Source organism: Amphichorda felina (genome assembly GCF_050947745.1).
Source record: "Amphichorda felina strain 45539 chromosome Unknown scaffold_3, whole genome shotgun sequence".
NCBI lineage: Eukaryota > Fungi > Ascomycota > Sordariomycetes > Hypocreales > Bionectriaceae > Amphichorda > Amphichorda felina.
Window position 1 is genome coordinate 1591885 of NW_028145047.1, and position 22277 is coordinate 1614161.

A 22277-nucleotide genomic window follows, 5' to 3' on the forward strand; every position below is an offset into this window, starting at 1 on the left:
ATCTTGCGAGAAGGAATGGCGACGGGATTGACAGGCCGAGGGAAATGACAACAGGCGCTCTTGATCATCTCGTCTTTGACGTCGACCTATCAGCAGGCGAACAAGGCCTGAACACCTACACACTTTCACCTTGATCCGTGGCAAATTAGTGTGGCTGAGTATACCTACGTATCTACTTTGCTCACGTTCACATGCCGCGAATACTAGATGATTGACTTACGTAGATTAGGGCGGTAGAACGTGCCCCTTGTTGCAGGACAACAAACTCGCCAAGAGGTTGCGCCGTGTTGAAAATTGTTATACTCTCTAGTCGCAATGCTGTGGAGAAAGCGCCAGCGATAGAACCGAGGGTGTTGCTGTTGATGCTAATGCGATGATGCTGCGCATGTCGTACAAAGTGGCCGGCCACGCCGATGTTCCAGACGGGCTGGGCAACAAAATTGCCCGTGACGCCGGGAAAGAGACGGAGGGGAAGGTGGAGGAAGACGGTCTCGGCGGGACACACTCATTGTCGCGGAGTCGCGGCCAACTGCGCCGAGGCTTGGCTCGTTGGCTTGGCTTGGTGTTGGAGCCGCCTAGAACGATGAGCAGGATGCAAACCACCGAAGAACGGCCCGGCCATGTGTGAACACTCGATGCGATGTAGTAATTACTTACTACGTACCAATATGCTTGAGAATGAGGGATGGACTCTGCAGACTGATCAAGGTTGAGTTCGGTGATGCTTATGAAAGCTATGACCGTTGACTTTGGCCGGAGGGTGAGGAGGGGGTGGGGATGGGCGATTGTGGATGGACGGTGGGATTCCTGTCAACAGGACAACCATGCAGCACAAATGGATCGGATCTGAGATCAGAGTTGGCCAGCTCAAGGCTGGAGATGCCGCAGATAGGGCAGGGTAAGGGGCGGTGAATTGATGGCGTGAGTTTGGTCTTGACCGCTTCAGTCGGACTCCTAGGCTCCTACGCGAGATTCAAGGACGTAGTTGGAAGATTTTTGGCTACCTGGCAGATTTTGGTGCGAGGAGTGCGTTGATTGAGGCAGAGACAAGGCGATAGCATCGGTATTCGGCCAAGAAAAGGCGTCTATGATGCGGAGGAGGGAGAGGGGAAGTCTGTCTGGGATGGCGGGGTTCGGAGCCTCGGGCACCACGGAGTATATGGACCACGGCGAATTGGCGATGGTGTGGTAGAGCGGGGCAGATATGGATACCGTAGTCTGTAGTTTAGATCGGATTCTTGTTGATTCCCTCGCGAGGCCCAGGACGGTGTCGAGACGATGCCTTGATTGTGCCAATGGCCGAAGTGATGGAGGGATACAATTTTTTGGCTGACTGGCGGCTGGCTGGCTGAGGGAGAGAGAGAGTGCCTCACGGTAGAAAGAGCCAACCAGTCCAAGGCACTCGGCCGGCACCGAAGTGCCTGCCTCGTATCACTTCCATGCAGCTGAAATCACTGGTAATAAGGTATTATTATTAGACTCATCATCACGGGCCGCGCAGGAGAATGCCAATATTTGGGCAAAGCAATACCGTGTCGTGTATTAAGGGTGCTCGGTGCTGACAAGTGGGACGATTATATTGCAGAGTTGCGCATTTCATTCCATCTAGGCCGCCACCAGCTCATTCCGACATCATGCGCTTTGGGCCTGGGAGATGAAGCCAATATGCCGTCAAGACGGTGGGCGCCGGTGGGCGTCGGTGGCACTAGAGCGCGCTGGAATGACGGGCGAACGAACGCAGCTAGCAGTGGGCAGCAGTGGGCAGCAGCGGGTGGGACGAATGGCCCGAACCCCACGTGCGGCCACTGCCAATGTGCACCGCGAGGCTGAATGCGGTCTAGACGTAAGCCAGCCAAGCCTCCTGGTGCTTTGCGATGCTTTGTGGTGCACCCAACTGGTATTACAGTGCCACCCACAGCCACCCCACCCGAGCCATATGGGCAGTATTGGATTACAGCGCCCGCCTACTGTGCCCACCTGGCTCCTCGCCGCCTGCACCGGGCTGCCTCAATGGCCCGGGGGCGCGGATGATCGTGCGGCCACTGCGTGTCAGTGCTGTGCCTCCTGCTCATCATCAATCTGCCACAGCCTCCACACTCCCGCCGTTGTCCCCGTACCCTGATCCTCGTCCTCGCCCTCTCTCATCTCCGCCGTCCCCCGCCAGCACTCGTAAGCAGTGAATCACCTCCTGAGAGATAATTTCCCCCTCTGGTGCAATTCCCATCCCGTTTCGTTTTTGTCTTGGGTCGTGTGTCGCAAACGGCAAACAGGCTCGCTGGCCGCCTATACCTTCAGCCTTCAGCCTTGTTCCTTGTTCTCCATGTCTCGTGTGCAACCCTCCTCTCCCGCATCCGACTTGACCCTTTGTTGAGGCCCGTACTTGTCCCGTGCTCGGTGCCATTGCGACCCGGACGATACGACGAGACCATCATAGGGGGCCTTGCCCCTCGAGTCGAGTCGACAGCCATCGTCGCCGCAGCTCTTCCAACCAACCCGCGCCTGCCGAGCGTCCGTCCGTCCGCAACATTGTTCTTCTGTGGGAGTTGGCTGAGAAGATCAGGCAGGCACCATGGCTGCCACCTCCTTCCAGACACACGGCCTGGGCCAACAGGGCAAGATTGCCAAGTCACGCGCCCGCACCAGCGTCAAGCCCATCCTCAAGAAGCTGCACTCGTCGTCGCATTCCGAGAAGAACTCGCTGGATCTGGACCGCGGGTGGGACGACCAGCAATCACCGCACCTCGGCTACGTTGCCCCCGATTATTCCCACGGCGCCGGGCGCACTGGCAGCATGAAGCATCATTACACCTCCGACGACACGGGCCGTCTGTTTGGCTCCTCGTACCCCACTGGTGCAGCTGCCGGCAGTGCCGGACGGTCCGCCCGCGATGTCAGTTTCGACCTCGCGGCCGTCGACCTATCCAAGGCTGGCCCGGGAGGCCCTGGCGGAAGCGGCCTCGCTGCCACAACTACAAACTCGACCACTGTCAGCACCGTAAACTCTGCATCTGCCACGTCGGGCTCGACAAGCAACCACTTCTCCCACGTCCGATCCACGAGCGGCGTCTCCAACATCTCGACAGCCACCAGCGCCAGCGGCGGCCGCAACGGATCCTTCGTCCACCCCTTCCAGCAGACGCCCCGGACATCGACGCCACCCCTGCTCTCCTACGCCAACTCGGTCAATTCTCTCGAGAACAACGCCCAGCGCGACTATTCCCCCACCATTACCGAGAAGGACGACGAAAGCATCGATCCTTTGGCCCTGCCAAACCCCGCCGCCGCGAGGCCACTCCAGCCCACCCTGCCGCAGCCGCACGCCAACTCTGGCTATCGCCGACCCTCTCTCACTGCTGGTCACCGTACCAACTCGCTGTCGGACGTGGCTACGCCGCTGCGTGGCGTCTCGACGACTCGCAACAATTCAGCGACCGTGCCGCGCAGCGTTGCCTACAGCGCCTCCGCCGCAGTGAATCAGGGTCGCCTGTCTGATGTCCAGGTGGGGACCTCGTCGTCCATCACTGTCATTGACGACTCCTCCATCGGCCCGGACACCGTGGGCCGCTCCTCTCCCCAGATTTCAGGCTCGCAGCCCGCATCTGGATCCCCAATGTCGCCGCTACGCCATTCACTCGACATGAACCATTTCCGCATACGTTCGCGCAGCGACGTCGACACCGCCACACGCCAGGAGCATGTACGGGAGGCACGCCGCAAGTTTGAGGAAAAGGAGAGGGCCAAGGAGGAGAAGTACGCACGGGAGCAGGTTCGGAAGCGCGAGCGCGCCGACACTAGGGAGGCGCATCGACAAGACCGTGCACAGTCCCGCAAGGGAAGCCTCAACACCGTCGGCCGGGCTTCTAGCAGCGACGTCCGTCCCGAGGCTACCCGAAGGAGCACCGGCCACGGTAGGCCCATCGCCGAGAAGGTTACCCCCGGCAACGATTTCACCAGCCGTGGATACGACGATATGACGACGGGGCAATCACCCGGGCGAGCGGACGAGGTGCGCTTCGAATCCAACAAGAGGACCCGAATGACGGCCAAGCGCAAAACTACGGGCGCCTGGACGACATTTATGCTGTGGCTCCGGACAAGGCTGGTGAAGTTGGGCAGGCGTTAGAAACGGGCGACCAGCACAGTGGCCAAGTGATGAGCTCACTCGTCGCACCTTAGTAAAAATGCGCCCTTCTCAACCATGCCATGTATGGTTGGCTTTGCACGGAGTTACGGAGTTGTCTTCGGTTGGAGGTTATTAGCGATTCATTTGTATTTTCCTTTCTACACAGTCGTTTCATCTGCCTGCCTTGATGGCAGACAGCCACATCATCGGAGTTTATTGGGGGGAACACATTACGACCGCCCATGTAGGAATGGTCTTTGGACAGAAGGTGTGCATTCCTCTTGCTTTACCAAGCAGAGGTCCGGGCACCAGGATGAGGTCATGAAGGTATGTACCAGCGATTTAGGGGACCTCGCCACAGCGGAACCTCAATACACGAATTCTGCAACAATCACCTTGCCACTCTCCACCCGTTGTGACGCCAAGTGACCGAGGAGCCGAGCTACGTTGTAGTATTACTGTGTAGCCCGTCTAGAGCAGGCCAACACACAAGTTTCAGCGGGCGATGGCCCATTGCCATCAGCGACGTGTTCCATATATTATGCGCAGGCAGAAGCGAAGCGACTTTGGGGGTCCAAAACATTCCTCCTGATGAGGAAAAGGAGCAATGACGACAGCAAGCCCACTGCCTGTGGTCCCCCCCGGGGTTACCTTAGATGTGGGGAGCGTGGGGTCCCGGGGGGAGCTCGTTGGTTGCCGCCCAACCCGCCAGACCAACTTGTTTGGAGTCCCCTTGGGGATCACTGATCAACGCCCTGCAGGATCTCCAGGGGTACAGTGTTGATCAAGCCACAGTGTGCCTCTGTTTGGATGCTCTCGGTGGTCAAAGGGGAAGGATTGATGACATAGTGGTACCATGTAAGGGGAAGGACATTTGGAAGGGTTTCTTTGTCTGTCAAGTCTAGAGGGTGTGTGAGAGGAGACTTGACTATCAAAAGCCCAAGGTAGGGTGGTTAGGCAGATGGGTTGTATGTGGATTCGAGCCAAATTACGCAGTACAGAGCAGGAAGGTCAGAGGTATCAAGGTACTATTGGTAGGTAGTAGGTATATAGAAATACCATATAGGTATATACATAAGTATAGTTTAGATACTATCATACATTATAGGCCTCTTATTGATGAGATGAAGAATGGCAGGCATAGAGGAAGACGCTTGTGTAATATCATCCAGGGCTTGGTACCAATATGACTTAGAGCTTGGACGCTTTGACGTCTACAGGCGTCCACCACGGGTAGGCCCTCGGGGCGTCCTCCTCCATAGTGGCCTTGAAGTCGGGGGCGCGCTTCTCCATGAAGCTCTTGACGCCCTCCTTGGAGTCGCGGTTCTGGGCCAGGTCGAAGAAGATCTTGCTCTCGAGAAGGTGGGCCTCCTCGGGGGAGTCCGGGGAGCGGTAGATCATGTCGCGCATGACGCGGGCGGCGACGCCGCTCATGCTGGAGGCGATGTCGTCGGCAATGGCCAGCGCGCGCGGGAGCACCTCGTCCGGGGCGACGACCTCGCTGAACAGCTCGCCGAACAGGCGGTGGCCGGCCGGGTAGACGGCGCCCGTGGTGACGAGGTGCAGGGCGCGCGAGGCGCCGACCAGGCGCGGCAGGTAAAAGCTGCTGCAGGCCTCCATGTTGAAGCCGCGGCGGCCAAAGACGAAGCCGACCTTGGCGTCGCGGCTCGCCACGCGGATGGTGCAGGGCAGGGTCATGGTGATGCCGACGCCCACGGCGGACCCGTTGATGGCGGCGATGACGGGCTTGGAGCAGCGGTGCATGGCCAGCGACACCGTGCCGCCAAAGTCACGGTGCTCGGCAAAGGTAGGGCCAAAGGACGAGTGCTTGATAGTCAGGTCCATGCCGGTGCAGAAGAAGCGGTTGGAGGTGTCGGATGACGTGAGCACGATGCAACGCACGCGGGGGTCACGCGACAGGAGGTCGTAGGCGGTGATGAGCGATGCGCCCAGCTGGTCAGTGAAGGCATTTCGGGCGGCAGGACGGTGAAGCTTGATGATGATGACGGGGGTGACGGCGGCCGAGGAGGCAGGGTGGTGGGAGAGCTGGAGGTCGGGGAGGGCGAGGGTGTTGTAGCTGGTGGGCAGGTCCGTGGCCATTTTGACGGTATTGACTCCTTATCTGGGGAGACGTGGATTGGGGGCTGTGTGAGTGAGTGATGGTGACAGTATATATCTATGACTTACATGGGAGCATTCGCACTTACACGGCGGCGGTTATGCACATTATTATACTGGCGATGAGGGGCAGCGGTGCAAACAACCGCCAGCCGAGGTCCCAGGGGCATAATTATAGATGACGTTAACAGCGTCCAATCATGCATGGGGAGAACGCATTCAATGAATTTTCGCGTCTATTGCCGTATATCATGTAGGCTCGAGAATCAAGTGCCCATGGAATATTGCCGAGGCCGAGTACTACTAACACTGCTGCTATTCATGGGTATTAATTAGTAGTAGTGCGAGTGCTCCGCAAGTTGCACCACAGTAACAAGCAGCCATCAATGTCCAGTTGGATTTACATGGCCAATAGCAGGGGCAGTCAATCATTCACATACCATTGACCAAATCAAGTCTACTGCCCTTTGTTCCTTTTTAGACTGGCGCGACCTCTTTCTTCGAATACTGGGCATTGTCCTGACCGACCGCTTTATTCGATACGGTAGCCAGGAGGTTCCAGGGTACGACTGAATCAGTTGGCAAAGGCATTCGGCAACCTCACAGCTTGGGAGTCTTCTGAGGGCCAAAACGCCACAATCGCCGTGCAGCAATTTGACTTATATAACATGTTTCAGTCTACGGATATACGACTACAAGTACTACAGATGTCAAATCCACCACTGGTTCTCAGCAGTCAACCCGATGCATGCCGTCCCCAGGCGGCCCCGGTCTCCGTTCTCAACGGAGCCGATGCAATCACCTTGGACGGTCAGACCAATCAAGACAGAAGAAGCACCGAACATGCTCGGATCCGATGACGCCATTCGTATCCGGTCGTGCTGGTGAGCGGTAACTGTGCTGTGGACCGTGAAGCCGGATGAATCTCGGAGATGCCCAAAGCGTGCATTCCGGCCAGAGCGACCAAAAATAACGGGGCATTTTCGGGTGGAAAATGCCGTGCCACTCCACTTTATTTCAGCACCTCAGCCAAACCAGCCTCGCAACTCGCAACACCCGCGCCAGTCGCAGCAAACCTTAACTCTCCCAGGCCCAAACGGTGCGCCGGCCAACGGATACCCAACGGATAGTGCGGCGGCCAACGGATAGTGCGGCGATCAACGGATAGCCAACGGATAGCCAACGGATACAAAGCGACCCCGGACCCTCCATGCGCTGAGAGAGCTCCTTGTCCGCCCATCCTCCGCCGCCCAAACAATCTCCAGGGCAGACAAACCTGCCATGGCGCAGCTTCGACTCCGAGCACCCCCGACAGCTCTGCGGAGCTTGCGAGCCGGGCGCACCGCACCTGCAACGGCCCGCAGCTATGCCACTGAAATCGAGCCGGAGCGCCCTCGGCCTGCCCGCCCGGCGAACGAGCACAAGCTGGGCCGTACGTTCCAGGGACAGGTCATGGGCAGCATCGGCGCGCGGTTGCAGCGCGAGCGGGAGCAGCGTGAGCGGTACGAGCACTGGCGGCACATGACGGACCCGGCCAGGAACTGGTCCCTCACTTTCTGTGGGTTCTCTCGTCCATTGGGGACCAATTCCACTTCATAGGGAACCAACTAACCCATGGCATAGTCGTCGTGTCTTGCATTGGCATCTCCTACTGGCTCGGTACCTACTGGCCGCGAGAGGAGGAGCCTGTGTCGACCCTGAAGCTCTCCAAGACCAAGAGCCCCGAGCACAATACCAAGCTCGAGAACCTGCAGGCTGCCTGGTCTGACTTTGTCAAGGTCCTGGGCAAGGACAATGTGAGCACCCTCGAGGCCGACATTGAGGGCCACGCCACCTCCGACTGGTCTTCGCACCGCGCCAAGCCCGACGAGCGCTCGTTCTGCGTCCTATATCCCGGTACGACCGAGGAGGTGTCTGAGATTATGAAGATCTGCCACAGCAGGAAGATCCCCGTGGTGGGCTACAGCGGCGGCACCAGTCTCGAGGGTCACTTCACGCCCACGAGGAAGGGTATCTCGATCGACTTTGGCCGGATGGACAAGATTCTCAAGCTGCACAAGGATGATCTGGATGTCATTGTTCAGCCCGCCGTTGGCTGGGAGCACCTGAATGAGGAGCTGGCCAAGGATGGACTCTTCTTCCCCCCCGACCCTGGCCCCGGTGCCATGATCGGAGGCATGATTGGCACGGGGTGCTCTGGCACGAACGCCTACCGATATGGAACTATGCGCGAGTGGGTCATCAGCATCACCGCTGTCCTGGCCGACGGAACCATCATCAAGACGCGCCAGCGCCCTCGCAAGAGCTCGGCTGGCTACGACCTCACCAAGCTCTTCATCGGCTCTGAAGGTACCCTCGGTCTCGTCACCGAGGCCACCCTCAAGCTGACCACCGTGCCCGCCTCGACCAGCGTTGCCGTCGCCTCGTTCCCGTCCATCCGAGACGCGGCCAACTGTGTCGGCAAGGTTGTCGGCCAGGGCATCCCCGTCGCTGCTGTCGAGATCCTTGATGACAACCAGATGAAGTGCATCAACCAGGCGGGCTCGACATCGCGATCCTGGACCGAGGCGCCCACCATCTTCTTCAAGTTTGCCGGCACGCCCAACGGTGTCAAGGAGCAGGTCACGCAGGTTCAGGCGCTGGCCAAGCAGACGGGGAGCAAGACGTTCGAGTTTGCCCGGAGCGAGGAGGAGCAGCTCGAGCTGTGGAGCGCGCGGAAGGAGGCCCTCTGGAGCGCCATGGCCGTCAAGAAGGAGGGCGACAGGGTGTGGACGGGCGATGTGGCCGTCCCGATGAGCCGCCTGCCTGACCTGATTGAGAGCACCAAGGAGGACCTGAAGAAGAGCGGCCTGTTTGGCACCATTGTTGGACATGTCGGCGACGGCAACTTCCACAGTACGTTTCTCCTGATGCGGTCCACCCTAGGGGTGTACATGACGACTGACTGCGTTAGGCATCATCATCTACAGCGAGGCTCAGCGGAAGAAGGCCGAGGCGGTGGTCCACCGCATGGTTAAGAAGGCCGTCGAGATGGAGGGTACTGTTACGGTAAGTGTGGATGCTGCGGCTTTCTGTGGCCTGGGCAGTGAACTGACGTCCCCAGGGCGAGCACGGAGTCGGCCTTGTCAAGAGGGACTACCTCCCTCACGAACTTGGCGAGTCAACAGTGGATGCCATGCGCCAGGTAATTCCAACCCCCCCTTCCCGGGCGGACGCGAGATGATGCTGACAGACCCCTAGATGAAGAAGGCGTTCGATCCCCTGTGCCTGCTCAACTGCGACAAGATTTTCCGCATCCAGCCGCCGGCCAAGGGCGAAGTCGAGGAGTGGTAGGAGTGGTAGGAGTGCAGCAGTGCAGCAGTGCAGAAGCGCAGAAGTGCAGACCCAGCTATGGCACGGTCAGCACGAAATCTAGTAGATCTGTATCACACCATATGAAGACCTGTATAAATATATTCCAAATGCAACCTAGCTGCTCCTCTGGGCGAAACGTCATGTCTGACATGCTGTGGGGGGATCCGTACTATAGTAGTGGGAATCGGGGAATCAGGGTCGGGGACGGTGGGGTCGTCGGTGCATCAGCTGGCCGATGCCCCGCGCCCGCCGCCGTCACATGGACGCAGCTTGCACTTGCCCAGCTCCTTGTCTCTGTTTCCTCGCTCTGCCACTTCTCAACATCTGCAACCTCCATGGGAACCTGCAAGCTGGCATTCCTAGTAGAATCTACAACAACATTCTCTCACTGGAGCCCCGCCTGATCGCCCGTATAAGCTCCTGGCCGTCGTGCCTGGCGGCTCGATCATGTCGCTCTTCACTGCCACGCTACAGCCGGGGCGGGGACTTGGCTTCCTGAGTGAGTTGCGACAAGGTGGCCCCCATCGAGAGACGTGCATGGCAACGCTGACAATGGATCTTTTCGGCCAGTCCTCGGTGCCAGTCTCCACGATGTATTGACGCGACTCAAGGCCGAGCCCCAGCGCTTCCCGAAGCTCAACGTCCTCTACTCGCGAGACCGTCCCGCCATAGACCCCGTTTGCATCGACCTGCCACACAACGGCATGCGCCTGCGCTTCGACGGGCCTGAGCAACGCCTGCGCCTGATTGAGGTGACCGACTTTACCAAGAACCACATCACCTTTAAGGACCGTGACCTGGTGCGCCCGACTAAAGGTACATCGGCCCCCGCATCGCCCGTCCCTGGCGAGTCGTCGGCCGGTCCGTCGTTTCGGCACATATATCATCGGCTGCTGGGACCGACTTATGGAGGCGAGTTTATCCCGGCGGCGGATGGGAAGCAGGGTCCGGGAATATACGTCCTGTCATATCCCGGCGTCGCCTTCAACTTCTCGCTGGAGGCGTCGGCGTACTCTCCGGACAAGGATGTTGTCACGCTCCTCTCCTCTGCCTCTAGCCAGGACGCCACATCCATGGCCATCTTCAGCGGGAACTCGTGGGCGGATGCACGGCCGACACTATGGACGGAGATCCTGCCCAGTGTCAAGGTCACGTCACTGCTGCCGCGAAGCAGGGATGTCTATCCCGACGAGGTGTCACTGGTGCGGCTACACGGCGGCGGGAGGATTGAAATGTTCCGGAAATGGACCAGCAATACCTTCCTAGTCACCCTTGGCGAGACCACCCCGCAGGACCTGGTGAGGGTGCTTGGTCCCCCGAGCGCGATCTACCGTAAGAATGATCAAAAGATGGTCATACACAAGATGCGGACGGCCAGCAACACCCGGAGTAGGCCCAGTGCGGGGAGTCTGAGCCGGCCAGACGACTTGACTGACACGGACCACTCGTCGATGAATACTGGGTCCGACGACTCTGATGATGAGGCGGCAATTGAAGATGCCGTTAACCACCCTACGGGCGAGTGCTTCTACAACTACTTCTACCTGGGCTTTGACGTGCTCTTGTCCACCCCCGTGCCTCCATCCCCAGTACCCCCAGGCCAGAGTACACAGGAGGAGCCGCCACAGAGTGAGATCAAGGCACACTCGCCGGATCGCCTCGTGGCAACGAAACTTGTCCTCCACGGAAACGTCCCCGGATCCTACGAGTTCAACCGACACCGCCGATGCCGCTGGGAGATTGGCTACCTGAGCGACACAGGTAACGGCACGCCGGTAGACTCGGAGACGTCCTTCAAAGAGATTGAGGACAGGATGACGGACAAGTGGGGGGCGCTGCAGCCCCAGCATGAGCCTCAGCAGCGGCAGAGGGGTATGGTGCTCAACCGCGGCTGGGGTGATAGTCCTGGGTCCAGCTGCGAGTTGCTGGGTGGCTGGGAGGAGAGCGGTGCCAGGAGGATCGAGGCGACGGGGGACTCGACGACGACGCTGTACGGATTTCCCGGGCTGGTATTCGAGGTCCTGAAGAACGGGTTTGTGAGCACTTTGACGGTGTTCTAGATAATGATTACTCGCATTGTGGTTTGTTGGCGTTGGAGACGGTGCTTTTCGCTTTTTCACAATGGGATGGTAGTGATAGGCATTCTTGCATGCTAGGGTCAACTTGGGGGACTCGGCTGTTACTTCGGATTAGAACCCCAGTGATGGGGACGGGTGAGCCATGACTCATTTTACTTCCCCAAATATACATTATTGCACATATCTTCAGAGATATCCATCATGTGCTTGGTCTTATCGAATATATCCTGCATGCTCCTCCACATGTCCCTTCCAAGGATGACGACCGTCTCCTTCTCCTTACCCTCGCCCTGTCCCTTACCTATGGCTATCTCGTAGACGACCCGGATGGCTTTGCGGTGATCTCCATCGGGGTTGAAGTCGACCGCCAGAGATGAGACAACCTTCTCCGTAATGGAGCCGCGGTAGTCATCCGGGAAGGGCGTCTTTGTGATGGCGAGACCAGTGGTGAAGTTGGTGTCAAAGGCGCCGAGGTGGACGTTAAGGGTGCGGATGTTGAAGGGAGCAAGTTCTCTGGTCATGACCCTCAGAAGGCCTCATGTTGCGTTCAGTCAGATGCAGACGAATACATCCTTGGCTGGCACAAGGTATGCTTACCATCCATGGCGGCCTTGCTAGCCGCGTAGGCGCCCATGCTGTCTCTCCCGTTGACGCCGGCACCGCTGCCGATGTTGAGAATCAGGCCGCGCCTCCGGGCTCTCATGTGCGGCACGGCCGCCCGGAGGAGCCTGTACGGGCCAAAGTACATGGTCTCCATCTGGCGGCGCGCCTCCTCCTCGGTGATGCACTCGGCGGGCCCGTGGAGGGACCAGCCGGCGTTGTTGACGAGAATGTCTATGCCCGTGCCCTCCTCAGTCTCGAGCTTCTCGATGGTGGCGCCGCAGTTGGCGTCGTCCACGTCCAGGGGCAGCCATCTCCCCCCCTGGCTCTCAACCTCGGCGACCAGGTCGGGGTTGCGGGAGGGGTTGCGGGATGTGGCGATGACTTTGTGGCCTTCAGATAGGGCGATGCGCGTGAGTGCCAGGCCAAAGCCGGAGGAGGCGCCGGTGATGAACCAGGTCAGCGAGGAGGAGTTCCAGTAGGCCATGACGGGAGTGGAAGTATCAGGATATAAGACACGACGAGTTTACTCGTTTGTGACTTCTACACTCCTTAAAGCTAACAGGACTTGATGTTTCCTTTAGATACCTCTTCCCCGGCTAGAGCCGAGTGTTAACTCCGTTGACTCCGGGGTACTGTGATGCAACAGAACGGGTGTGGTGCTGCTGGGTAGTATACAAAGCTTGGAGGATGTATGTCCATCTACATGGTCCTAGTAAGCCGCATGAGGCCGTGTTGCTCGGGCACCGTGGGGAGAAGTCTGATTCGAGGGTGAGCTTGAGTGACGGGGGTAAGATCTAAGCGAGGGGCACGGTGAACTCTACTCGACATGATGTTTGATTCCATCTTGCCTCCAGTAACGTCTGTATTTGACATAGGAAAATCCTTAGCCGGTCAAGATGCCTGAAGCCTCTTGGAATCGTAAGTTCTCACCAGTCGCGACTTCCTCACTTATACCATCTTTCGTGAGGTAGCTGAGACCACGGGCTCCTACCTCGCAGAAACCCTTAACTCTAGGCAGTACCTACCTTGGCGGTGATCATTAGGTGACACGAAGGCTCACTTGGTCCTCACCTTTCATATTGTCCCATCAGTTTCCAGATGGGGGCCTCTAACTCGAATTCTTCTCTCTGGGCAAGTTCAGGCCGAACGTCGAATCCCCTCTGGGGCCCGGCGACACCATCACCAGCAGATGCCAGCTCAAAGTCCGTATGGATTCAAATCGAGGACGATGCGGGTGTGGATATGTTCCTCTGTGCTTATCCATTGATGTGAGAACGCCATGTGCGGACTTCCGTCGCCAAAGCCGAGGAGACGTTTTATTAACGTCACCGACATGCAGGACGGCCACACCATCTTAGCCCAACTCCGTCGTCGGAGTTTGTCGCATACAAGGCGTGATTGCTCCATGCAATCACAGCGTGTTTTTTGCATGCCACTGATGCCAGACTTATTTCCGAGCTTCCCCAAGACGGCAAAAACGGCATCCGAGAGGCTGCTACTAGTGACTCTTCGAGCGCCGCAGCTCCACTTCCCGCCCATGGGTCACGACCCTGCCGTTTCCCATGGGCAATCAGGGACCCAAGCACTCCCAGGGAAGACTTTTGATGAGTCGCGCAACCCGACGGGCGGGCCCGAAATTATTCACCAGCCAGGGCCTCCCGCGTTCGGCCACTATTTTCGCAACCGACCTGTTTTGACATAAAATACGGTGCTACAGCCTCTCGTACAGGGTCCTGTTGACTTTTCGTCGTCTGAATTACCTGGAGGAGATTGCGACAGTCGCCTCTGCCACCACCACGAGGGTCTTGTCGCATCGCACTGGCTTTTTGACCAAGTACACGGTTGGCCGACTCGGCACCGATCCAAGACAGGATCAGAGACAGTCGCCGCCATGACCGCCGACTCGCCCAGACGGACGAGCTCCGACAGCACCGCCGTCGATGTTGAGAGAGACGGGGCTACTGCTACCGCCAACGGAGCAGTGGCGCATCAGTCCCCGGATCCAACGGCCGGCGATGAACCCACTGCTCCGCCCGCTGACGCTTCGCCCAAGTCCGAGGCGCCCGAGGAGGAGAGGACTAAGCTGGAGAACACCCTCGTCGTCCTTGCGCTGTGCCTGGCTCTCTTCCTTGCGGCGCTTGACATGACCATTGTTACGACGGCCATCCCGACCATTTCGTCGCACTTCAAATCTAGTCTGGGTTACATCTGGGTTGGCAGCGCATACCTACTAGGCAATGCCGCCTTCGTGCCAACATGGGGGAAGATCTCCGACATTTTTGGCCGCAAGCCCGTCCTTCTGGCAGCCATTGTCATCTTCTGGATCGGATCGCTGCTGTGCGCCATATCCACCAGCATGGGCATGCTCATCGGTGCGCGCGTCATCCAGGGCATCGGGGGCGGCGGGACCATCGTGCTGCCCAACATTTGCATCTCGGACCTCTTCTCGATGCGCAACCGCAGCCTATACTTTGGCATCCTAGGCATGGTCTGGGCTCTCGCCGGTGCGGTGGGGCCGGTGCTGGGAGGCGTCTTCACGACCAAAGTCTCGTGGAGATGGTGCTTCTACATTAACCTGCCTATATCAGGCGTGGGTCTCGTGATCCTCTTCTTTGTGCTCAAGCTGCACAACCCTCGCACACCGATCAAGGAGGGACTGGCGGCCATTGACTGGAGTGGAAGCGCTCTGGTTATCGGCGGTACGGTTATGATACTCCTGGGCCTGGAATTTGGCGGCGTCTCCTATCCTTGGGCTTCACCGACGGTCCTGTGTCTCCTCATCTTTGGCGTCGTCGTCATCGGTCTGTTCATCATCAACGAGGGGAAGATAGCCAAGTACCCCGTCATCCCCATCCGCCTTTTCAAGTACAGGAATAGCGTCGTCGCCTACTGCCTGGCCTTCTTGCACGCCTTCACCTTCATGTCCGGGAGCTACTGGCTTCCACTCTACTTCCAGGGGGCCCACGGGACGTCGTCCCTCATGTCCGGTGTCTACATATTGCCCTTTGTTGTTGGCCTCTCAATCGTCTCGGCGATGGCCGGTTTCATCATCAAAAAGACGGGCAACTACAAGATCATCATCTCGACAGGCATGTGCATCATGGTTCTGGGATTCGGTCTCTTCATCGACCTCGGCGCAGAGGTCAACTGGGCCAAGATTATTCTATACCAAATCGTTGCGGGTATGGGTGTCGGGCCAAACTTCCAGGCGCCCCTCATTGCACTGCAGACGAATGTTGAGCCAAGGGATATTGGCTCAGCGACATCGAGTTTCGCCTTTCTGCGCCAGATGGGCACGTCAGTGTCCGTTGTTATAGGCGGCGTCATCTTCAACAATGAGATGCAGAGGCAGCAGAGCACGCTGCAGCGCGAGCTACCTCCGGATCTTGCTAACCTCCTAACCGGCGCCAACGCCGCGGGGAGCGTCGACGTGGTGGCGGCCCTTGAGGGCCGCGAGGGCGAGATTGCGCGAGGCGCGTACTGGAATTCCATCCGCACCATGTACATTGTGTACACGTGCTTTGCGGGTCTGGCGTTCATCTTGAGTCTGTTCCTTCAGCAGGTGAAGTTGAGCAAGGAGCATAAAGTGCACAAGACGGGGCTGCACACGCTCAAGGGGAGAGACGAGAAGACGGCCGGGGAGGCGGAGGGGGAGATTATCGGGGAGAAGTGAAAACTTACGTAGCACTCTGATACCATTGCAAGTAGGCAAGGCGGGGAAAATAATATATTACTACTTACCTCTCTCTGACACCGAGGCTGTATGTGCTCTTTGCAGTGATGGCAATTGGTAGAGGCCACGCATAGCCGTGGCCCCATGTTCCTTGGATAAAAGATGGGCGGATTCTAAAAACTTCAACGGACGATATGCATCCGCCCCGGCACTTTGGCTGGCCCCTCGCAGCATTTCCTCCGGACGAGAGGTTTGCCCCAGCTTTGGGTTTCGGTCTCCTCCAACTGCCAGTATTTTACCCGGTCCCCTTTCGCCCGAACGGAAACTCGCTGGATAAATACATTTCAGTGTATCTCGTGCTCCCCCCGATTTCGTCTGTCATAAGTTGGGACGGATTCATGCCATCAGCGGATAGCATTTGCCGGGAAATCAATCTGTAACGGCTCATGCAGGTCAAGCAGACCGGAGGGGCTCAGCGAGTCCCCCTTTAGAGGGTGATGCTTCACATTGTGGTATCATGTCGATAATATTGATTGCCTAAAATTACAACTCAGATGATTCCACGAGGGGCTCATTTTCTGTCATGGACAGAAGGCCATCCCCGAGCAGCTGTTTTGAGTTGACAGCACGGGCGAGACATACCGTAACGTAGGTACCGTACGAAGTAGCCTTGAGGATTTCAGGACCTTAGCGCATATAAACCACCATTTAGGCTGTCAGGTGCCAACAAAGCGCTGCAATCTAAAGCACATGCTCCTGATTCAACAGGTCAAGCGAAGCTATTCATAAGACCATATGCTCGAGATCATCATATTAGTACTAAACCATGCTGGAGAGTAGCCCAGCGCGCAAAGACGTGGAATTTCACGGGTTCTTGCAATATACCCGGTGACACGGCATGTCCCTTGAAATGCAGCCTTGCCCCGATCCCTCGTTACGACCACGGATCCTTACCGTCCGTCGATTAGAGGGTGCTGCATAGCACACCCGTAAATCCTCGACGGGGATGTTAAAGCTGTTAGGTATATATATATTTATATACCTGATGCATCTTCTCCGCCCATGAACCCCCCACTGCTTTGAATATCGACACAGTACCATACCTAGATCACCATGGTTGGCTTCAAGAAAGTTTTGAAATATGCTCCGGCGCTCGTAGGCCTGTCCAGCGCGGCGCAGCTGGAGCAGGTCACTGACTTTGGTGACAACCCATCCGGGGTGCGCATGTTCATCTACGTCCCGGACTCGGTTCAGACGAACCCAGCCATCATTGTCGCCAGCCACTACTGCACGGGGACTGCCCAGGCCTACTACCAGGGCTCGCAGTATGCGACTCTCGCCGACCAGCACGGGTTCATTGTCATCTATCCCGAGTCCCCCTACGACGGAGGCTGCTGGGACGTGAGCTCGGATGCGACGCTCACCCACAACGGCGGCGGTGACAGCAATGGCATCGCCAATATGGTGGCTTACACCATCAACAAATACCAGGCCGATGCCAGCCGCGTCTTTGCGACTGGAACCAGCTCGGGAGCTATGATGACGGTGAGCAAAGACGGACCCATCATCCGTCATCAGATAGAACGGATGGCTAACAGCGAGCAGAACGTCCTCGCAGCCACGTACCCCGACGTGTTCAAGGCCGGATCCGTGTACGCCGGAGTGCCCGCGGGGTGCTTCTACACGGGCACCGTGAACGGATGGAACTCGGAGTGCTCGGGCGGCCAGGTGGTGCAGACGCCCGAGGAGTGGGCCGCCGAGGTGCGCGGCATGTACACCAACTACACGGGTGAGTACCCGCGCATGGCCATCTACCACGGCTCCAACGACGAGGTGCTGGCCCCCCAGAACTTCGAGGAGACCATCAAGCAGTGGGCGGGCGTCTTCGGGTACGACACGGAGCCCGACGAGACGGTGCCCAACGACCCGGCGTCGCCCTTCACCAAGACGGTGTACGGGGAGAAGCTGGTGGGCGCGCTGGGCGACGGCATCTCGCACGACCTGCCGCGCTTCGAGACGAGGGACCTCGAGTGGTTTGGGCTGGTCTGAGCGGAGGGTCGGTGCATGTCGTGGATGTCGAGCCTTTGGCCTGGCGGCCAACCTATCGATAGCTTGTAAATATTCTCACGACGTATCACATATTACGAGTTATTTGAAACCCAATTTGCGAAATGCTGCGAGTGAGGTAGAATGTCAGGTGATATCGAGCGATGCTCCATCTTTGTCCGAGGTGTCTGGCGGTGAGGATGCCAGGTGTGGAGGGGGGCTCTGAGGGGGGTTGTCATGGCAACTGCGTGTTTCTGCGCCTGCCGTTGTTGACTCTCGGGCTTGTGGGGCGTCACTTCCCTGCACGCGCCTCGAACATTGAACTCTTCCTGCCGCTCCTGGTCCCATGCAAGAGCTTCCCCTCGCATCGATTCCCCCGCCGTCCATCAAACCAGATTCTTTGTGGTATCGTCCCGGGCCCCCATGACTTAATTGCATCTTTTTTTTCTCCGAGTCCTGTTTGTGTACTTCGAAGCGTCCCATCGAAATCCCCCGCCGACAAACCGACTCGAGACTCTCTCCTAATAGAATTCTACTCTAATACACAATACCGTCACCCTGGCGTCCCAGCGGTTAACACGCTCCGACCGGGAGCTAAGCCGGTCAACCATGGGCTCCGGCATCCGGCCCCCGGCTGCTGGCCGTCCCAACATGAGGCAGCAGGCCATCCGACAGTCAACAGCTAGGTACGCGTCGGTGCGACCTGATCGCTCGGGCGCTGCGTCGCCGGCAGACTCCCTCGCCTCTGGCATGACGGCCGGGAGCAAGCGCAAGGAGCGCGACTTCGAAACCCCCGACCCCGGCCTCGAGACCAACATCAATGTCGTCGTCCGTTGTCGCGGGCGCAACCAGCGCGAGATCAAGGAGAACAGCACCGTCATGGTAACTACCGATGGCGTCAAAGGCAAGCTTATCGAGCTTTCCATGGGGCCCTCGGCCCTCAGCAACAAGACGTACAGCTTCGATCGCGTCTTTTCCCAGGCCGCGGACCAGAGCATGATTTTCGATGACACAGTAAAGCCGATTCTCGACGAGGTGCGTTTCAAAACTCGTAGTGTTCCTCATTCCACCCTGCTGACAGGCCGCAGATGCTTGCCGGCTTCAACTGTACCATCTTTGCCTACGGCCAGACCGGCACCGGCAAGACATACACCATGTCCGGTGATATGACCGAAACACTGGGCATGCTCTCCGACGAGGCCGGCATCATCCCCCGAGTACTCCAGCAGCTCTTCAATAAACTCGAAATTGATGACACGGAACATGTCGTCAAGTGTTCCTTTATTGAGCTGTACAACGAGGAGTTGCGCGACTTGCTCTCGGTAGATGAGAGCGCCAAGCTCAAGATTTACGACGACGCCTCGAGACGCGGCCATCTAAGCACCATCGTTCAGGGCATGGAGGAGAAGCATATCAAAAATTCTGCCGAGGGTATTAAAGTGCTACAGAATGGTAGCCTGAAACGCCAGGTGGCGGCCACCAAATGCAACGATCTCAGCTCTCGAAGCCACACTGTCTTCACCATCACAGCCTACGTCAAGAAGACCAATGAGCATGGCGTCGAGGACCTTGTCAGTGCCGGAAAGCTGAACCTCGTGGATCTGGCGGGCAGCGAAAACATCCAGAGGTCCGGGGCGGAGAACAAGCGCGCTGCTGAGGCTGGCCTGATCAACAAGTCTCTCCTGACCCTCGGTCGTGTCATCAACGCGCTGGTCGACCGCAACCCTCATATCCCTTACCGCGAGTCCAAGCTCACTCGACTTTTACAAGACTCTCTTGGTGGACGTACAAAGACATGTATAATCGCCACCATTTCTCCAGCAAAGACAAACCTCGAGGAGACGATATCAACACTCGACTATGCCTTCCGCGCCAAAAATATTAAAAACAAGCCACAGCTCAACGCCATGCTGAACAAGAAGACATTATTGAAGGATTTTACTGCCGAGATCGAGAAGCTGAAGAGCGAATTGATCGCCACAAGGCAGCGGAACGGCGTCTACTTATCTAATGAGGCGTATGAGGAAATGTCAGCTCAGAGCGAGTCTCGGCGGATTGTTTTGGAGGAGCAGTCGGCGAAAATGGAGACTCTCGAGACGAACTTGCGAAACAAGGTCCAAGAGCTGTTTTCACTCACCACGAACTTCATGGGCATGAAGAAGGACCACGAGGGCACCAAGGCCCAATTGGACGAAACAAAAGGGGTCCTTGACCAGACCGAGATAGTGCTCTCCGCAACCCGAAAAACTCTGGCCGAGGAAACTGAGCTGAGGAAGGCCCACGAGGAGACGGAGGGTAAACTGGCGCAGATTGGTGGAGAACTCATCAACAAGCTTCACAAGACGACGCATGATGTCTCCGGCCTTCATGCAAAGAATAAGCGCAAGTCGGATCTCCAGATGCTGAACCGTGCGACTTGGGGGACGTCGCAAACCCAAGTAGCCGATGTCACAGGCATGGTTGAGCGACGCATCCAAGAGTTCCAGGAAGAGCAGCAGGAACACGTTGCCAGCGTATCTCGTCGGATGGAAGCCTTTGTTGGGGAAGAGCTCCAAAAGCTATCATCGACCCAGGCCCTTTTGGAGGAGCATCTGAATACGTTTGGAGAGTCGAAAAAGCAGCTTTTGGAACAGAAGCAGAAGTCGAAGGAGGACATGGATGAGATCTTGGAGGAGATTGGGATTGTGCGGGACAGTGTCAAGGAGCGTGTTGGCGAAAGTCTTCAGGCCATCTCCAAGGCGGCCGAGAAGATAGCAGCTGATGTTGTCCATGAGATGACGGGCTTCCACAGCCAGGTAGGTCAATGGACCTCGACCATTTTCGGATTACCAGCTAACAGTTGCAGCTTCATACCTCTTATAGTGTCCTTGGCAAGGACTTCAAGTCGATCTTCGAGGACTTGGTTAAGCACATCACTACTCAGCGAACTGAGGCTGATACTCTTCGAAGACAACTGCAATCTGCTACAAGCACTGTCGTGCTGCAGAACTCTAGCATATCAACACGGATTCAGGAGGCTCTGGAGGAAGAACGACGTCAGTCGGCCGAAGACCGCCAGAAACTGATGACGCAGATCAGTGGCCTGGTCAACGCTCATGCCGAGGCTCAGGAGACGCGCTTCGCTGACAGGGCCGCTCAATTCCAAAAGAGTATGGCAGAGTCTAGCGAGAGCCTTGAAGGCGCCGTGTCACAGTACGCCCAAGATATGGATGGTTGGGACTCGAAGGAGGGCCAGCTCCTGGAAGAAGTTAAGAAGTCGCGCGACCAGCTGAAGACAAAACTGAAGGACGACTGGACGGCAGCCAATGACCGCAGTACCTCGATTCAGAACACGGCCAAGTCCGTCCATGCCGAGACCGTCCGGGTGGTTGATGAGCAAGTCGAAGACTTGGGTACTCAGATGGAGGCTCTTGACGACTTTGTCGCACGAGCCAAGTCTGAGAATGCCAGCCACCACGAGACCCATGGGCAGTCTATCAAGGCTGTCTCGGCAACAGTCGAGCAATCCTTCGGCAGCATCTCGGGCCATTTCAAGACGACATATGATCGCGTCAAGAATCTTGGTGAGGAGATGGAGCTCGATATCAACGACCTGGGTGACGGTCTCGAGCCCCTGGACACGCAGATTTGTCAACCCCTGGCCAACCTGCGCGAAGACGTCGCCAGCACCGCACTCCAGGAGTATCAGCCTACCGGCGAGACTCCGCAAAAAGTCTCGTACCAGTATCCTACGTCGCTCCCTCGTACCAAACCGCAGTCTCTCCTCAGCACTAGGATCGACGAGGATTCAACTGCAGTAGAAGTCAAGGACGAAATAAATGACAGGGATGACACCATTGTCTTCCCGGACTTGGATAGTTCCAAGATAATGACCTCGCCTTCTCGACCGTCCAGCGCTAGCACCATAGGCCGAGCCACCTCGGTGGATAGGATCGGTCCGCTGAATAACATGAGCCTGCGCGAGGTCAACCCCAATGTTACAACCAACCTGACCATGGGCCACATTGGCTTTGACCCCCGATCTAGTCTCATGTCGATGTCCGGAGATCACACGATGCCAATGCTCAAGCACAGCACACGGGCGACTCGCGGGACAAAGACGCAGGGCTCCGGTGGCGTAGGCGAGGGTAGGGAGAATGTGCTGCTCCCGACTTTTGCGCAGAGCGCATCTAGGAGGAAGAGCCCAAGGCTCAAATGAGATGGGTCAAATATGCTTCTTACAGGATTTCTGCTTAGCGTGCATACACATTTGCATTGGTGTTGGGATGAGACGTGTTTCGTT

General features: G+C 57.4%; 8 protein-coding genes across 8 annotated transcripts; 6 read left to right on the top strand and 2 right to left on the bottom strand.

Moving 5' to 3' along the window:
• Positions 1–2569: 2569 nt before the first annotated feature.
• ACO1O0_003195 (uncharacterized protein) lies at positions 2570–4123 on the top strand (the record flags this gene model as incomplete). Its single annotated transcript, XM_083192650.1, has 1 exon — positions 2570–4123. One exon carries the CDS (start codon positions 2570–2572, stop codon positions 4121–4123), a length of 1554 nt encoding a protein of 517 aa, XP_083051707.1.
• Positions 4124–5314: 1191 nt separating this feature from the next.
• Positions 5315–6223, bottom strand: ACO1O0_003196 (ClpP/crotonase-like domain-containing protein; the record flags this gene model as incomplete). The annotated part of the gene is made up of 1 exon (XM_083192651.1): positions 5315–6223. One exon carries the CDS (start codon positions 6221–6223, stop codon positions 5315–5317), a length of 909 nt encoding a protein of 302 aa, XP_083051708.1.
• A 1299-nt stretch (positions 6224–7522) lies between these two features.
• Positions 7523–9574, top strand: DLD1_1 (FAD-binding oxidoreductase; the record flags this gene model as incomplete). The annotated part of the gene is made up of 5 exons (XM_083192652.1): positions 7523–7799; positions 7865–9136; positions 9195–9289; positions 9345–9425; positions 9482–9574. The coding sequence occupies 5 exons, from the start codon at positions 7523–7525 to the stop codon at positions 9572–9574; spliced, it is 1818 nt and encodes a 605-aa protein (XP_083051709.1).
• A 468-nt stretch (positions 9575–10042) lies between these two features.
• On the top strand, positions 10043–11655 carry ACO1O0_003198 (uncharacterized protein; the record flags this gene model as incomplete). The annotated part of the gene is made up of 2 exons (XM_083192653.1): positions 10043–10094; positions 10166–11655. The coding sequence occupies 2 exons, from the start codon at positions 10043–10045 to the stop codon at positions 11653–11655; spliced, it is 1542 nt and encodes a 513-aa protein (XP_083051710.1).
• Positions 11656–11825: 170 nt separating this feature from the next.
• Positions 11826–12760, bottom strand: ACO1O0_003199 (uncharacterized protein; the record flags this gene model as incomplete). Its single annotated transcript, XM_083192654.1, has 2 exons — positions 11826–12208; positions 12271–12760. The coding sequence occupies 2 exons, from the start codon at positions 12758–12760 to the stop codon at positions 11826–11828; spliced, it is 873 nt and encodes a 290-aa protein (XP_083051711.1).
• Positions 12761–14167: 1407 nt separating this feature from the next.
• On the top strand, positions 14168–15949 carry ACO1O0_003200 (major facilitator superfamily-domain-containing protein; the record flags this gene model as incomplete). Its single annotated transcript, XM_083192655.1, has 1 exon — positions 14168–15949. The coding sequence occupies one exon, from the start codon at positions 14168–14170 to the stop codon at positions 15947–15949; it is 1782 nt and encodes a 593-aa protein (XP_083051712.1).
• Positions 15950–17062: 1113 nt separating this feature from the next.
• On the top strand, positions 17063–17998 carry ACO1O0_003201 (CE1 family esterase; the record flags this gene model as incomplete). Its single annotated transcript, XM_083192656.1, has 1 exon — positions 17063–17998. One exon carries the CDS (start codon positions 17063–17065, stop codon positions 17996–17998), a length of 936 nt encoding a protein of 311 aa, XP_083051713.1.
• A 606-nt stretch (positions 17999–18604) lies between these two features.
• On the top strand, positions 18605–22193 carry KIP1 (P-loop containing nucleoside triphosphate hydrolase protein; the record flags this gene model as incomplete). Its single annotated transcript, XM_083192657.1, has 3 exons — positions 18605–19030; positions 19084–20790; positions 20841–22193. The coding sequence occupies 3 exons, from the start codon at positions 18605–18607 to the stop codon at positions 22191–22193; spliced, it is 3486 nt and encodes a 1161-aa protein (XP_083051714.1).
• Positions 22194–22277: the final 84 nt, after the last annotated feature.